Source organism: Blennius ocellaris (genome assembly GCF_963422515.1).
Source record: "Blennius ocellaris genome assembly, chromosome: 15".
In the NCBI taxonomy this organism is placed as follows: domain Eukaryota; kingdom Metazoa; phylum Chordata; class Actinopteri; order Blenniiformes; family Blenniidae; genus Blennius; species Blennius ocellaris.
In genome coordinates, this window is record NC_137664.1 from 14781274 (window position 1) to 14796699 (window position 15426).

The window sequence follows — 15426 nt, forward strand, 5'->3', positions numbered from 1 at the left end:
CATGTGGATTAGTAACCCGGTGCAGATGCCATACACATTAAAAATTCAGCTGCCTATTTCTTCCTTAAATACACCCGAGCTTGAGGAGTGCAGCTGGGGTGAAGCAGAGGGAGGCCACTGTGGATTTAAATACCCTTGCAATTCCAATACAAGTTCTGTGCGGAATGTAAAGTAGGAATCTGTTTATTACTCCTGGTTTTTCACGACATGTTAACACAGTAACAAGAGTTCAGAAACACTTTATAGAATAGGAGAACCTGATCTCAGCCACGCATGGGAATTCAGAACCATGGACAGCGCCCTGCAGCTCAGAATGAGGCTGGAGCTGTCCATGGTTTACATTTGCTTTCGTAGTTGATCAGTGCTTTTGCATCTTCTTAACTTCTTTACCACAGACTATATCGACTACAGCAATATATAAATAAAATCATCATAATTCAGGCACATACACATAAATACAACTTATATAAGTCATGCTTTCACGCATACTTTATTATGACATGTTAGTAACATAATCACTTTTCAGTTGGATTTCGTTTTTTGGCAGGGAATCTCTTATGATATTTGATTTCAATGTCAAGATTCAGCCTGCTTTTTGTGTGCCAGCAATACATTTAACTCGTGATGCAACAACAACCCTCGGACGAGCTCCTGAATAGTAGTCTCGCCAGAAGAGGGCATTCCGATTCTGTCTGACAAAGTTGCTTTGACATGCAGACGTGATTAACAGCGGCAGCGTGCTGTGTTTCAGAGCAAGAAACGGCTAGATCGAAAGCAAAACAGGAGCAAAAAAAAAAAAAGGTGTACATTTGGGATATTCGACTACCGGGTGACACTCGTTGACAGCATGTGGCGGAGACTTGGGGATAACCTATCGTCACTTTCCTCTGTGCGCCATGCGCGGATTGGACTGAGCATCCTTTAGGAAAGAGACGCAGAGGTTTACCAGGAATCTAAGGGCTTGCACGACTTCTCCGGAAAATTGACGCTTTCTCTGTGTTTTTGCATCACGCCAGATGATCTGTGCGGATCTTTCTTTCACTGGATTTTCGCCGGCGGTCTCCGCGCCTGTAAGAGTGACATGACTTACTTGGATGTGGCTTCGTTATTGTCTGCGCGTACTGCGGTACTCTTTTTGGCTGTTACTTGAGAAGATTAAAAAAAAAGGAGAGAGAACCATCCTCAGTTGCGAAGATATGAAGGAGTTCTAAACCCGGATCTATAACCCTCTCTTCCAAAAAAAATAAATAAATTAAAAAAAAAATCGTCCCGTTTCAGTTGCACGGTTATATGTGCAGGACTGGACTGGATTGCACATCCAGGTCCGGGAAAGTAAAAGGCAGGTGCGCTTTGGATTCAGCAGCGGCTGCGCGGAGAGACCGGGCTGGTGGATTAGGACGATACCTGTCTGTGGAGAGCGCGTCATGCGGACTCGGGTGTCGCGCACTAGAAGGCATTAAAACCTGTAGGCTGGAGCAAACATATAAGCCGATATGGGTAAGTTTCGTTCATGTTCTCATGCTTGTCATGTTGCAAAAAAAAAAAAAAAAATACACTCTTTTTCTTCTAAATACACAGTTGAATATATATTTTGTTTAGTTCCGATTTATCTCGTCTCATTTCGAAATACGCAGTTCGAAGCATCTAATCATCGATATGGTGCCGTTTTTTTAAGTAGCTACAGAAGCTTGTGGAATGTGTCTGAAGAAAATGTGCCTGTAAGACGCAGAGCTGCAATGTATTTTTCTCCTCGTTTCCTTGGTGTGTGTGCCATATAGGAAACGAATGAGACTTATTGCTGCATCTTCCGAGATTACATTAAAATTTGCTCCAGAAAAAAAACCAACAAAAAAAAAAAACCTCACGAGCTAGAGGAACACGAGCCTCAATGAGGAGTATCCATTGCATTTTTCTTCTCCACTAGTTAGAGTGGCTGGCTCATTGACATGGACTAGAATGCTAATCGCAGCAAATGTTGGAAGGTAGTCAACTTTATAAAACGTGGACCTGCATAAACCATTGGATAAAAAGTGGAAGCACGATGCCGAATGTCCGGTTGCAGCTCAGAGCAAATGATTCTCTTAAAAATCTTCTGGGCACAAGATTTTTTTTGTTATATTTTTTTGTGACTCATGACAGTTAATATCTAATGAAGAAGGCGCATCTGCTTTTATGAGGGACTCCAGAAATCGAGCAGGAAACTGCCCGTACGCGTAAATACAGTGTGTGCGTGTGCGTCTCCCCCAGTAACGCGTGCTCATATTTCCCTGCGTGCACGCGTTTTTCCCATCTCACTTCTAATTAGAATTTACCATTTCCCCCCTCCCGTCCCGGTTGCTGTATGCGTGCGCAGTTACGCACACCCTCCGCTGCCGCCTCCTCATGCCATCTATTTCACTTTGTCTTCCACTCTTAGTATTTAACTCATCCCTCTTTAGTGTATTTGTATCCCCCTCCAAACATGTCGTGCCTCCGCTCCACCTCATCTATTCCCTCTGCTTCAGGTATCATTGTCTTAGTTGGCCTAATCTTCTCAGCCATCCTTAACCAGGATACAGATGGCCAAGTTCAGTGGTGGTGCTGTGCCATTAATTGTGAAACCACATGATGTATCGACCCACAGCGGGTTACTGCACCACATCGATAGACGGTACGGCTGCACACAAAAGCCTTACAGTGAAAGGCTGCAGGGTGCAGAGGCATTTGGGTGTTTCGTTTAGTAATTTAAGAACTGAATACCTGCATATTAGACAGGGCTCATCCACACATGAACAAACAGCCCAAAACCTTAACTCATCAACCACATAGCATTATGCATCTGCCCACAATTATTTGACGATTACATGGAGCTGTAGTCGCAGTTATCTGCCAGCGAAGCTAACTGTGCCACTCTTCATTAACAGCATGCAATGCACTTATGTTTCACGGACCATATCATTAGATATCTGTTTTTTTCGGAAATAGAATCATGTTGCAGGGATAGTAAAAAGAGGAGGGGGGGATATTATGTCAGACTCAAATAATATTCCTCCACCTTTTCTGCATCTGAAGGATATTGTTGCTGTCTGCAGAAAAAGAAGGGGTAGCATAGTCAGTTTCCTTTTTTCTATGGCTTTGCTTGGGAGTTCAGAGGAGCAAAGTATCGGCAACAGATGGCTTTGTTCTGGCCCTGCAGCAACCAACCAGCGGTGTTCTTGAAATGTCAGGTGAAGCAGGTTAACAGACAGGATCAACAGGCCCTTTGGGGCAATATCTCAGTTTTGTTTATTCAAAAGAGCAAAATTTTAAATGAAAAAAAAAAAAGATAAAACTGCCGATCGAGCATCCATCATCTGCTGTTTACTTATTCTGCTCACAACCGATATGAGCAATAGGAGTTATCCTACAATAGTATGACAAAGGGCGTGTTAAATTGTGGTAAACATTTTATTTTAGAATTGACAAGGCAGGTGTGGAGTTAGACCACATGCAGTTTAGTTTGATGGGTTCTATTGCAGGACTTCAAGCATCTTTGTGTACATGGAAAATGGAAATGTTGGTGATGATGGTAAAAGTGGTAGTTGACTATATGAGTCTCACCACCTTCTAAATCTTAAGTATCATTACTAGATGGTAAAACCTTATCTTGAACCCATCATTGAGCAAATACAGGAAACATTTCAAGTGGCATGGACTGTGAGCATTTATCTTGCGCTCCAGAACTATTCTCATCCGGAAAAAAAACAGTGATGTGGAATGGTTCAAGCTCTTCTGCACTCTTTTCCCATCATAGATTTGTCGATTCATTTTGACCAAGATTTTTTTTTTTTGGGGTGTGTGGTTTTTGTTTTTGGAGGGGTGGTTAACCATTACAGGCTAGTATTGTAGAAGTAGAAACGAAGCACAACGTTTGAAAACCTCAGAAGACCATCACAGTCTAAAACACATTTCCCTTATCAATATTTACCTTGGGTGTCATGAACAGGAAAAGCCAATCTCTTGAGTACCTCTTCTTGACTTGCACATTTATTGTATAGGTTGTCACTATCTCTTTGCAACCACAGTAAAATGTCATATATATTTGGCAACATCCAGCCTTTTTATTGTTTGGAGCACAGCTTAGATATGGCCACAGACATACTCCACTGCAGAACAGTAAAGGGTCATTACTTATTCTCCATCCACCTTCATGCAACTGTTGCCACCAAGGGAAATCAGGACTCAGACAAGGGGTAAAAACAAAACAGTCTCCGTCTTCACTGCTCCATCTTTCCCCTGCTATCGCTCTCTCATGCATGCATGTATGTATGTGTGTTTGTTTTGGTGCACAATATTCACAACAGCACTCCCCAAAGTGCTTCTCTGCCTAATCAGTGTAACAATTACAAGACAGACATACCAGGACACAATGTTTTCCAGCCACTGTTGAAATGGGCCTAACTTGGCAGGCCTTACGATCATCTCAAAGATAATTGGAGACTAATAGGATGGCTTCGGTTTATTTGGGGGACGTCCTTCCTTTTGTGTTCGGCTGCTGTCCAGCCTCAATGTGCAGTCAAGACTTGGGGCTGCAGGAGTTTTGTCAATGACAGGCAGCAAATAGCAATGAGCCACTTGTGTGCACTCAAAGTGCACCAGTTAGCGAGTCCATTTGCCAAGTTATTAAGCTACATTTGGTTTTATTTTAGGTCAGCAGTAAAGTGCACTTACTCTCTCTATGTGTTTGAGTTGAGAAGCAGAAATAGCCATCTTCTGGTGCTGGGGACAGCAGGGTCTTATGCTCCATAACTACCATGCATCTTTCTTTCCAAATCTGATGCTGACAGAAAAGTTAAACTTTTCTCCAAAAGTATGTGAGTAATGTTTAGATCATGAATAAAATAATAATATAAAAGATTATATTAGATAAACAAAACACTAGCAACATGAGAAATATCCCTCATAAATGGGAGTTTCAAAAGTAAACACAAGCTAAAGAAAGTAATGAGAGGAACAAATGTAAATCAATGGGAACATAAATGGGGCCAAGGAGAAGATTTTGACCACATATATGAAAATAGACTTTACATTATGAAAACATCCTGATGACTGCAGGGTTCAAGGGCATGCAAAACTAGTATATTTTCAGCATTGATGGAAAAGCAGGGAGAAATGTGTGCATCTCATCAGATACAAAGAAAAAGAAAATAACGGTGATGGTGAGAGGTACATCGGGTAAGAAGTAATAGAGAGACAAACCCCGTGAGTGACACCTCGGAGGGTATCTCATGCTCCTTTGTGAGTAAGATTAAAAGAGTAGTGGAGAAAGAGATGGCTTACAGAGGCATTAGCGAATGGAGCACTCATTAAACCACATAGTGTCAGGACGGGGAGCGAGGTGACTTGTGAGGCAGCTTCAATCTGTGAGATGGCAGAGTCACTTCTAATAATACAAGCCTATTATGCACATGGGTAATAAAAAGCAATAGGGGGTTGTTTCTACTGCCTCCCGGGATACGAGTCAGAGAAGAAATTTAGAAAACATGCATTCATGTTTAACAGCCCACACGATTTGTTCCCCAGTCAAAAGTGCTGTCTATTAAAATTGCTTTGAATGCTCTTGGAACATTACACATGGGCATTCTTCTGCATCAATATTCCTCTGTTGTTTGTACCTATTCTTTTTTTTTTTTTGCTTTACTTATAGTAGGTCTTTGAGGCACGGCATTGTTAGCAAATTAGCTTAAGTTGCATTCAGAACCCGAAACACAAACAGCAAATTGGCACTTTCAAGTCTCATTCTTGTGATCATGATCTCTCCCTCTTCTCCGTATTAATGTACAAGTTTCACAGTTGTTGGATTGAAGATGCAGAAACATGATTGATGTATCTGTCGGTATAATCAATAGCCAGCACAAATTATCTGCACAGTTTCATGGTTCTCTCCATCTGCAAGAAATGATGAAAGACTCCTTTGAAAACAAACCATAAGTGTGTCGTTCTCCATCACACTCTTAGACACCGACAAATACACATACAATACCCATATGGGATAAGCAGATGCTTGGCAAAGAGCGAAATGGCTATGCTGGATACCATATGTTGTACGATGCCTTTCAGCCAATCCATGGGAAGCACTTATTTGTGACAAATTCTGTGAACATTACAAAAATACAGTAATATTAAAACTGCACCAGTGGCAGTGGACCCAAAATTCTACCGATTCCATGTTTTTGTGCTGAAGTTAATCATCAGCGTAACACACACGTACATATGACACATTCATTTTAATGAGCTCATCGAGTCAACTCCAGTGACTCGGCTGCCAACACATAATACATTTTTAAGCTAATTAATGCATGGACTACTTCTATTCTGGAGAATTAATCTTATCTCACCGCAATGATGGCAAAGAGGTCCATACTTGATGATATTGCCTTGAGAAACAAGCATAAGAAGTGGATCCCCTCACGGTACCTCCTCAAGGGGAAATCAATGTATCTTAATGACAGATCATTAGTAGCTCCGTAAAGGGGAACGATTTTAATGGAAACAACTCTGTCTCATCTCAGAACAAGGAGTGATATCACATAAAGGTACTGGCCACTTTTACTCACTTTGAAGATCATTTTTGAATTACAGCATCTTCTCTGCCTCAAATTAAGATCCAGGTAGCATTCTCCAAAGACACACTTGGCATTCGTATGTTTTTTTTTTCCATTAAAGATAAGTTGGATATTTCCATAGGGTTTTCCAGTATTTTTTATTTCTTTTTCTTTCGGAAAGACTGAAGTGATGATTCACACCACTTCTGTATTGCTTTTCTTTGGTTAAACATGAAATGGCTGGACTCTAAATTGAAACGCCTCCAGGACTGTATACACAACCATCAGCTCTTGTGAATGTTAATTTGTTCTGTGCAGGCTTCCCTTCATGACCTATCTGCTTCAGCAATTGGCACGGTGATGCTTGTTGAAGTGCTGAATATAAATATAGATAAATATATGCAGTGAATTATAACTTTCTTTACTTGACATTTATCATCACTTAGTATTCACTGTATCTGTCATAATAAATGCTCAGCATTTTCCAGAAAGCCTTAACAGAAGTTGCATTAGTAACAATTAAGCACATTAATGCCGTGTTTAGCTCGATGGAATGACATATTTATGGTATTATGTTTGTTGGGTATGGATGGATCAGAGCATGTACAGAATCATGTACCCTAACCCAGGAGACTGCAGTTATATACTACTGAATTAACAAGTCAAATGTGTTAAGCAACAAGGTAGCAAGATTATTTAGCCAAAACTAACTCAAGCAGTTTTAGAGCTTTATCTCAGTGTTTACGGCTGAATTGTGCACCAACTTAGCTTAAGACCTGCTAACACAACTAAAGGATATTCATAGAAGCATTATTCTTGATGCTTATTTTAAAATTTGCCCACTTCCATCTTTTTAGAAAACACATACATTCCACATAAAAACTTGGGACGGTTGTGCTATCCAGCTACTATAATGCCGCGGAAACATCAGCATTGCTATAAATTACTATCATAACCTAACCATCAACGAGTGGTGTAAGGTTAACTTAATAGATTTGTGTTTTCACGGTTTCTGAAGTTGTCATTTGCCAACATTGCCAAAACCTATGCTATTAAGCAGGCCTTGTTTTTTTTCCCTTTAAGATGTCATTTTCGTATTTGTGTTGATTGGGGATGATACTAGTGCATCAACAGATGAATTAGATGTGTGCATACTGAGATGTTTAAATACTTATTGCAATCGAAAAGTGTGGTTTTATCATTTTCTGTAACCTTTCTATAAGCTTATAACAGTCAACAATTTTTATCCACAACATTTAGCCTCATCATTACTCCAGAGCAGTGTTCCAAATGAACTTGATTTTAATGAATGAATCACTGAGAAGCTTCCAAGAAGTTTTAAAATGACTGATTAATTTTACATTGGTTTGGTGAACTTGAGAGCTATTTAAAAGCTCAATGTTTCATAAAGAGTAGGATGACACAAAACCACTGAGATGATAAAATAAACCATATATATATATATATATATATATATATATATATATATATATATATATATATATTGTATATACTTTTTACCTTTGCAGATATGTATGTTTGTCAGTTGCCAGATGTGATGGTTTACTTTACTGTAAAGCACATTCACCTCAGGCATTATGTAATGTGATAAAAAAAATAAATACACACACACACACACACACACTATATTTTGAATCCACTCATTGCTTCTCCCTCTTCCTCTCACTACAGGCTCTGCTCTGCGCCGTCGCTGGCTAGTGGTCCAACTCCTCATGCAGGTGTGGCTAGCGGCAAATCCATCCCTGAGTGAGCGCCCGTGCCCTAAGAGTTGTCGTTGCGATGGGAAAATTGTCTACTGTGAGTCAAGCGCCTTTCGTGATGTCCCCAAAAACCTCTCTGGAGGCTGTGAGGGTCTGTCTTTACGCTACAACAGCCTTGCCAGCCTTCGGGCCGGCCAGTTTGTTGGCCTCAACCACCTCATCTGGCTCTACCTGGATCATAATTACATCGCCTCTGTGGATGGGATGGCCTTCCAGGGCATCCGCAGACTTAAAGAGCTGATCCTAAGTTCCAACAAGATCACGTCGCTCCACAACACCACATTCCACCCTGTCCCTAATTTGCGTAATCTTGACCTATCATATAACAAACTTCAAGCCCTGCAGCCTGGACAGTTCCAGGGCTTACGGAAGCTTCTCAGTCTCCACATACGCTCAAACTCTTTAAAAATTGTCCCCATGCGTCTGTTTCAAGATTGCCGAAATCTTGAGTTCCTAGATCTGGGATATAACCGCTTGCGCAGCATCACTCGGAATGCATTCTCAGGCCTTGTCAAACTCACTGAACTGCATTTGGAGCATAACCAGTTCTCAAAGATCAATTTCTCCCACTTTCCTCGTCTCTACAATCTGCGGGCTCTTTATCTGCAGTGGAATCGCATTCGCTCAATGAGTCAGGGGCTGACCTGGACCTGGGCCTCCATCCAAAAGCTGGATTTGTCAGGGAATGATCTAACAGAGGTAGACGCTGTAGTGTATCAGTGCTTGCCCAACCTGCAGACTCTCAACTTGGACTCCAACAAACTGACCAATGTTTCACAAGAGGTGGTTGATGCCTGGATCTCTTTGACTATGATTAGCTTAGCTGGGAATGTTTGGGACTGCGGCCCTGCCATCTGTCCTCTGGTGGCCTGGCTGAGAAACTTTAGAGGGGCGAAAGAAACCACCATGATTTGCGCCTCTCCCAAAAAAGCCCAGGGTGAGAAGGTGATGGATGCCGTTGACGCTTTTGGTGTTTGTCAATCAAACCCAGTCACAACGCTCACAGTGAATATTCCCCCAAACCCATCGAGTGTCCCAGTGCAGAAGGAGCGTCGCCCAGCCATTCTGGCTTCCCCAACCATTTCTGAAAAGAGGGGTGAGGAATCTCTTCGAGGTCCCACATTGTCAGCAGTCACTCCGCCTGTGGCACTTCCCCCGGGGCAAGATGTGGAACCTGTGTCTTTCCATAAGATCGTCGCTGGAAGTGTGGCCCTTTTTCTATCTGTTGCAATGATCTTGTTGGTAATCTATGTATCTTGGAAGCGCTACCCGAGCAGTGTCAAGCAGCTGCAGGAGCATTCGGCGGCAGCACGCAAACGTCGCAAGAAAGCTCGAGAGACGGAGCGCACCCTGAGCTCTCCCCTGCAGGAGTACTATGTGGACTACAAGCCCACCAATTCTGAGGCCATGGATGTGCTTGTCAATGGGACCGGACCATGCACCTATACCATCTCAGGCTCCCGAGAATGCGAGGTATGACCCACACCACCGCCACTCGTCCTAAACAAAACTCTGTCCACAGCGAGGCAACCAGAGGTAATTATTCATACTGCTTTGATAGATAACAAGTGCAATACTGAATTCCTTCCAAAGCACCATAGGGAAATACTGTCAATGGATCACAATAGAGCACTTCAGTTTTGGTTTTAATATCAATTTGTGTATGACAAGGTATCTTTTGTTTTGACATGGGCGTTTGCATATTGGCATAAAGCCTTATCTCTGATCAGATGCAAATGTTTGTCTTACTGCAAAATCATACAAAACTACAGATAAATGACACTGATTAGATATCCTATTTCACATAACGGTGAGATTAATCTAAGCTGTTTCCCCAAAAAGTAATTTGTGTTTGTTTAGCTAGTTATGTTGGCATTGGTTTTCAGCTTGCATATCACAGACTTTATAGTTGCTCTATAGCTGTTGAGTTTTGATGAGCACCATTGTGTGGGGAGAAGAGTTGACTGGTCGTGTGAGGATTCAGTTTTTGACACAGGGTGTGAATACTAATAGAGACTCTTGTCACTGAGAAGAGCTTTCCCTGAGCTGATGACTTCACTTTTTTTCTTTCTTTACATTGCTATGACTCAAGATGCTGGGAAATGTTATCTCACAAAGCCCTAACACCCCTTCTTTTTCTTGCCTTTCATTTTTTAAATACTGAGTTGCAGAAGTTACTCACTTCATTGTTCACCTCAATAATTGATTCGTCATGTAAAAATCAAAATGCATACTATCACTGCCCACTCACACTTAAGACTGTATTTTCACTGTCTTTCTGTGAGCTTGTGTGGCATATACACACCAACACATATACACAACATAGAGAGAGGCAGTCTTTGATAGTCTTGGAAAGAGAGGAGATCTTTAGAAATATTTTGTACACTGGAAAGTGAATTCTTCCAAACAGTATTTACAGACTACAACAATATGGAAATACCACTTGTGCCCTCTTTTTTAGTTGCTACACGCATGTGTTCCTGAAATACTGCACCATTCCTGGGTAAACACTTGCTTTTACTGCATAGCGTCCACAGGTTTTTTAAGACGCATTGAAACCAACTAGCTTCCTTATCTATGTATGTAGTTGTTATTACTGGAAAACAAGCACAGTTGGAACATGAACAGCAATGGCCATGCACCTTTAACTTCAAAACTATAGCTTTAGAAGAATAAGGCATACATTGTTCACAATTTATATTTTCACCATGCCAGCTATTTCATCCTCACACACTTTTCTGAGCAAGATTGTCTGTAGAATGGGTTTCTGGCAGGTTCTATATTGAGGAATGAATGTGAATACAGAGACTTCAGCAACAAGGAGGTGGGCTCCATCATCCACATTCTCTTCTATTTTTGGTATTGACCGCCTGCTTTTCATGAAGGCAGGTCACTCAGTGATATGTATCACTTGGAGTTAGCTCTGGCTGGTTTGATTGTGAAAAGCAAGCATAAATCATAGCTAACGTTTTGTTTTTGCTCTGTCACATTTATGGCAAACAGTAAACAGACTTCACTTTTTATATTGTGTGAGCAGTCCCAAAATGCTTTATATCGTATATAGGTTTTGATTGGCTCCTCTCAGCACGAAGTTGTGTTTAATGTTGAAAGGTTTTTTTTGTTCTTCGTTTTTTAATTTAATACTTGCTTGTCAATTGCGTTGTGTAGGGATAAACATGCTTAGTTGTATTTTATTTTATAAAATGGCAGGTGACCTTTCGTCGATATTGAACTTAATTTCTCACTTGTGGTGTTAACTCAGCCTGCCATGCTGTTATCAATGAGAGCTTACGTTAATGGCAATGGTATGCGCTCAGTATTATATCACTTTTAAATAACAGTTCATCTACCGATTGTGGGGTCTGATTATATTAAAGGGAATACAAAAACCAAAAAGTCTCACAATGCAAAAATTGATATAGTGTTGTTTTGCACTTGGTAAGACTCAATAGGTGTCCCGGTTCTCCATTTTGTACCCTGCAATTTAAATGACTAGCTTGTGAATTTTCAAAGTGCACAGTTGGAAACAGCTGCTTACTGGTATGAAAAAGGTGAAATGATACTTGCCAGGAGAGATTAACTTTGAAAACATAGATTGTGTCTTCAATATTGACCTTTCACTGGTCAGTTTAATTTACATGCCTGGATTAATTTGCAAAATTGGATCAGGCTTCATTAACCAGTTCTTTGAAGCAAAATTCACTCAAGATATAGCCACAATCACATGGTTGTCTTCAGGGTTTTACACTAATCCTACGCCTGTCTTTGGGGTTTTACATATATCTTCCACCCACCTGTTTTGTGGACCTTAATACTGGCAATTTAAATCACAGTACAAGAAACCACATGCTACCAGTATTTGTTTGAGAATTGTTAATTTCAGCAGTAGCAATGAGGCAAACAATGGAAAACTATTGCACAGGGGATCAGGGGGAATTAAGAGCCTTGAGAAGGAGGCACGCCTGTTACACTGGGTGAAAGCAAGCAGACACATTCATTGGTTGTGTTCCAATATGTCACATCACAAGAGGATAAAATGGCTGAATTTTATTTTCAAACACCCTCTCTGCCAGTTGGTATGCCTATTATCAGACTCGGAAGGCCCCATAAGAGATACTATCTATGATAGCTTGCCTTCCACCCACACTCTAAGGAAGCCCACACAATGTACCTCATAAGCTTTCCTTGCAGTGGAAACTGGAGTCTCGTCTGCCATTTACTATTGAAATCACTGTAGCTGCCATTAGCCTTTTCATCTTGACTAAACTAAACTTGGTATGAGTTAATTCCTGCTTTCAGGACCAAAGACTCGGCTGAATTGCCAAGAGGGCCAAGAGGGAAATCAACATCACAGAGTCAGCAACGTATAACAACCTGCAAACAATTGTGATTCAACATACGAACACATGGAGTGACATTTAAGAGATGAACATGTTGAAAGCAAACATTGTATTTTGTTGGAATTCATGGCAAAAGAGCAAAAAACAAAGTTTAAAAAAAAAATATGGAGCCAACAGAGAGGCAGGTGCCGCTGTATTTCAAAAGATTATGATATGAATTGAAATATGCCTAGCCTCCCAATAGAACTTTCTCATTAACCTCATCATTACCAAGTTAAGTGTTCAAGTTCAGTCTTCACCGGGTACTCTGGTTTGCTACCATGGTCCAAAGATATGTTTAAAAGAGGAGTTTCTGTCTGTGAACTGACCTTAGCTTTGTGTGTGTGTGTGTGTGTGTGTGTGTGTGTGTGTGTGTGTGTGTGTGTGTGTGTGTGTGTGTGTGTGTGTGTGTGTGTGTGTGTGTGTGTGCCTTGAATACAAGTACATTCTTATTTAAGTTAGGTGTGTGAGGAGTAGCACAAATGGCACTAACAGTTTTTTGTTAAATGTCATTTTGAGACGTTTTCTTTTTGTTTGTATACACCTGTTTTCTCATGACACGAGCTGTCGGCTTGAGCCAAATGAAACAGTATCAACATATAGAGAAAAAGTAAGTGGTTGGCCAGTGATTTTCTGTCACATAAGCAGTCTTACCTCAAGCCTGATTTTATTCCGAAAAGATCCACAACTTTGCTTTCATTTTTTAGGGAGATATCCTTGAAAATGCCTCCTCTCCCCTGTCTCATCTTTAAACATTCTTGATGGGAGACAGGAACTATCAGTCAATAGTACACAAAGTCCCAAGTTCATCACAGACTGCACTCCAATCTTGTTTCTACATTTCGTTTCTTTTGCATGAACATAAATCACTCGGCAGATCGCGGCAGCACCTGTTGCTCTCTGACCACTTTCTTCTCCTCAGGCTTAAGCCCACAACAGCTCATGTCTCATCGTCCCTCCAGAGTAGAAATATCTTATTTCACTTATTTTTTCCACTCCCATTCATTTGGAAGCTGCCCGATGTCTATAGAACAGACGTCTTCACACGATTTTCGTTTACCATCTCCAGGTTCACTTGACATGAATGGAAGTTCGGCAACCTGAACAATTGACAAATGGCACAATCCTTTTTTTGCTTGGGCCATCCTGTGTACAAGATAACAAGCCTACATGTAATTTCTTTTTAATCTTTCTTTGGCCTCCTCCATTCTCAATGAGCACGTCTGACCTGCACATTGGACTTTGCTGCATCTCCGGTCTGGTGTCATCTTTTCATTTATCACAGCATCATTTTGAGCCTCTTCTGATTTATTTTGTAGCTCATCCTGTAACTCTCCAAGCTTGCATATCCACGCGTCTCTCGGTCTCATCATGATTAATGCAGACTTGGGATGCTCGGCAAACTCAACTGCTTCATTTTATACCCTCCGTTTTAGCTTCTGCCTGCAGGACTGCTGTTACATGCCCTTTTGATTTTACCTCCATAATCCTTCTCCCGTCACTGCTGCTAACCTTTTCCATAACCACAATCATCCACTTACTATAATGTCACACTTCATATTGCTGTCTTTTAATTAATTGGCACAACTTGTATTTTTTAGAAACAAGTGCTTATTGAATGCTGAGAAAGCACACAGACAATTTCATGACACTTATTTATAAATGTTACTTAAAATAAGGATTTCAAGTCTCCCAGAACAGCATCTTTCCTTGCCTTTGTATTTTAAGTCAAGTCACTCTGAGCCAAATGTATGACTAATGATAACCTCTCGACTATTAATGACTTACAAACTGGAGAGTAAAATTCAGACGTAGCCTTAAAACCAAATTGTTTTACTCTACTTGTGGTTGTGGTGTACATATCCTATTAGGAAACAAAGTTGTGGCTATGTTTGTTCATTTGTCACTCTTTATGTTTAGTCACAACAGTACTTAAATTTAATCACATACAGAGCTGTCATGAAGTGTTAACTGTCAATAAAAACATGATATGTGAAGTGGTATATTCTAGTTGAGCGTCATAACTTTAGGGGACAGGTAATACACCCGATTTGCTGTGAAAATGTACAATTCTTGCATTTTGTTTTCTGAAATTATTTTGTAAGAATATTTTGTAACACAGTGCTACTTTGAAAATAATGTCCATTTACACAGAAACACTGGAAGTAATGTAGTTAGCATGCCAGGCCATAGGTTTGTGCTGTTCGTTTTTCTAATGAAGCTACACACATGAATGTGTACTCACCATTAGCTATATTTATAGTGTATTGTTCTCATCAGACATTTGTAGCGACTACCAAGAAAACTACCGAGTCCTAGGGCAATATGGACTGGGAGTTATGGCACTCTGGAATCTGTCATTTTTGTTATTTTTCATCTACTCGTGCATGTGCAGGAGAGCTATTTACTACAGCCATGGTGGAGATGCGCAGTAGCAGCATTTCAGGAAAGTTACATTTTCCTCCATCAAAACAAAGATGCGGTTGGGGGTTTTCACGAAGTTGTGTTTTTCCCCGTTTCCACAGAGATGCAGTCAGAGCATTTTCAAAAAGTTCAACCTTGGGAACTGTTTTACAAAAAGTGTGTTTTTGTCGGCTCTAAGAACCATTGTGTAAACACCAAAAATGTTCACTTACACTTGAGAACGTTGTGTAAACAGGACCCGAGTCCACATCTGTATGTATAGCCAGTAGGTGCGTCTAC

General features: G+C 40.7%; 1 protein-coding gene across 1 annotated transcript in view; it reads left to right on the top strand.

The window, feature by feature from the left end:
• The window catches only part of LOC308140242 (leucine-rich repeat transmembrane neuronal protein 4), a gene marked incomplete at both ends in the record, with an annotated part of 206504 nt that overhangs the window by 87708 nt on the left and 103370 nt on the right, over positions 1-15426 (top strand). Inside the window, one exon of the mRNA XM_080509927.1 lies at positions 8256-9817. Within this exon, the coding sequence (XP_080366053.1) occupies positions 8256-9817 (1562 nt within the window). The remainder of the gene's footprint in view (positions 1-8255; positions 9818-15426) is intronic.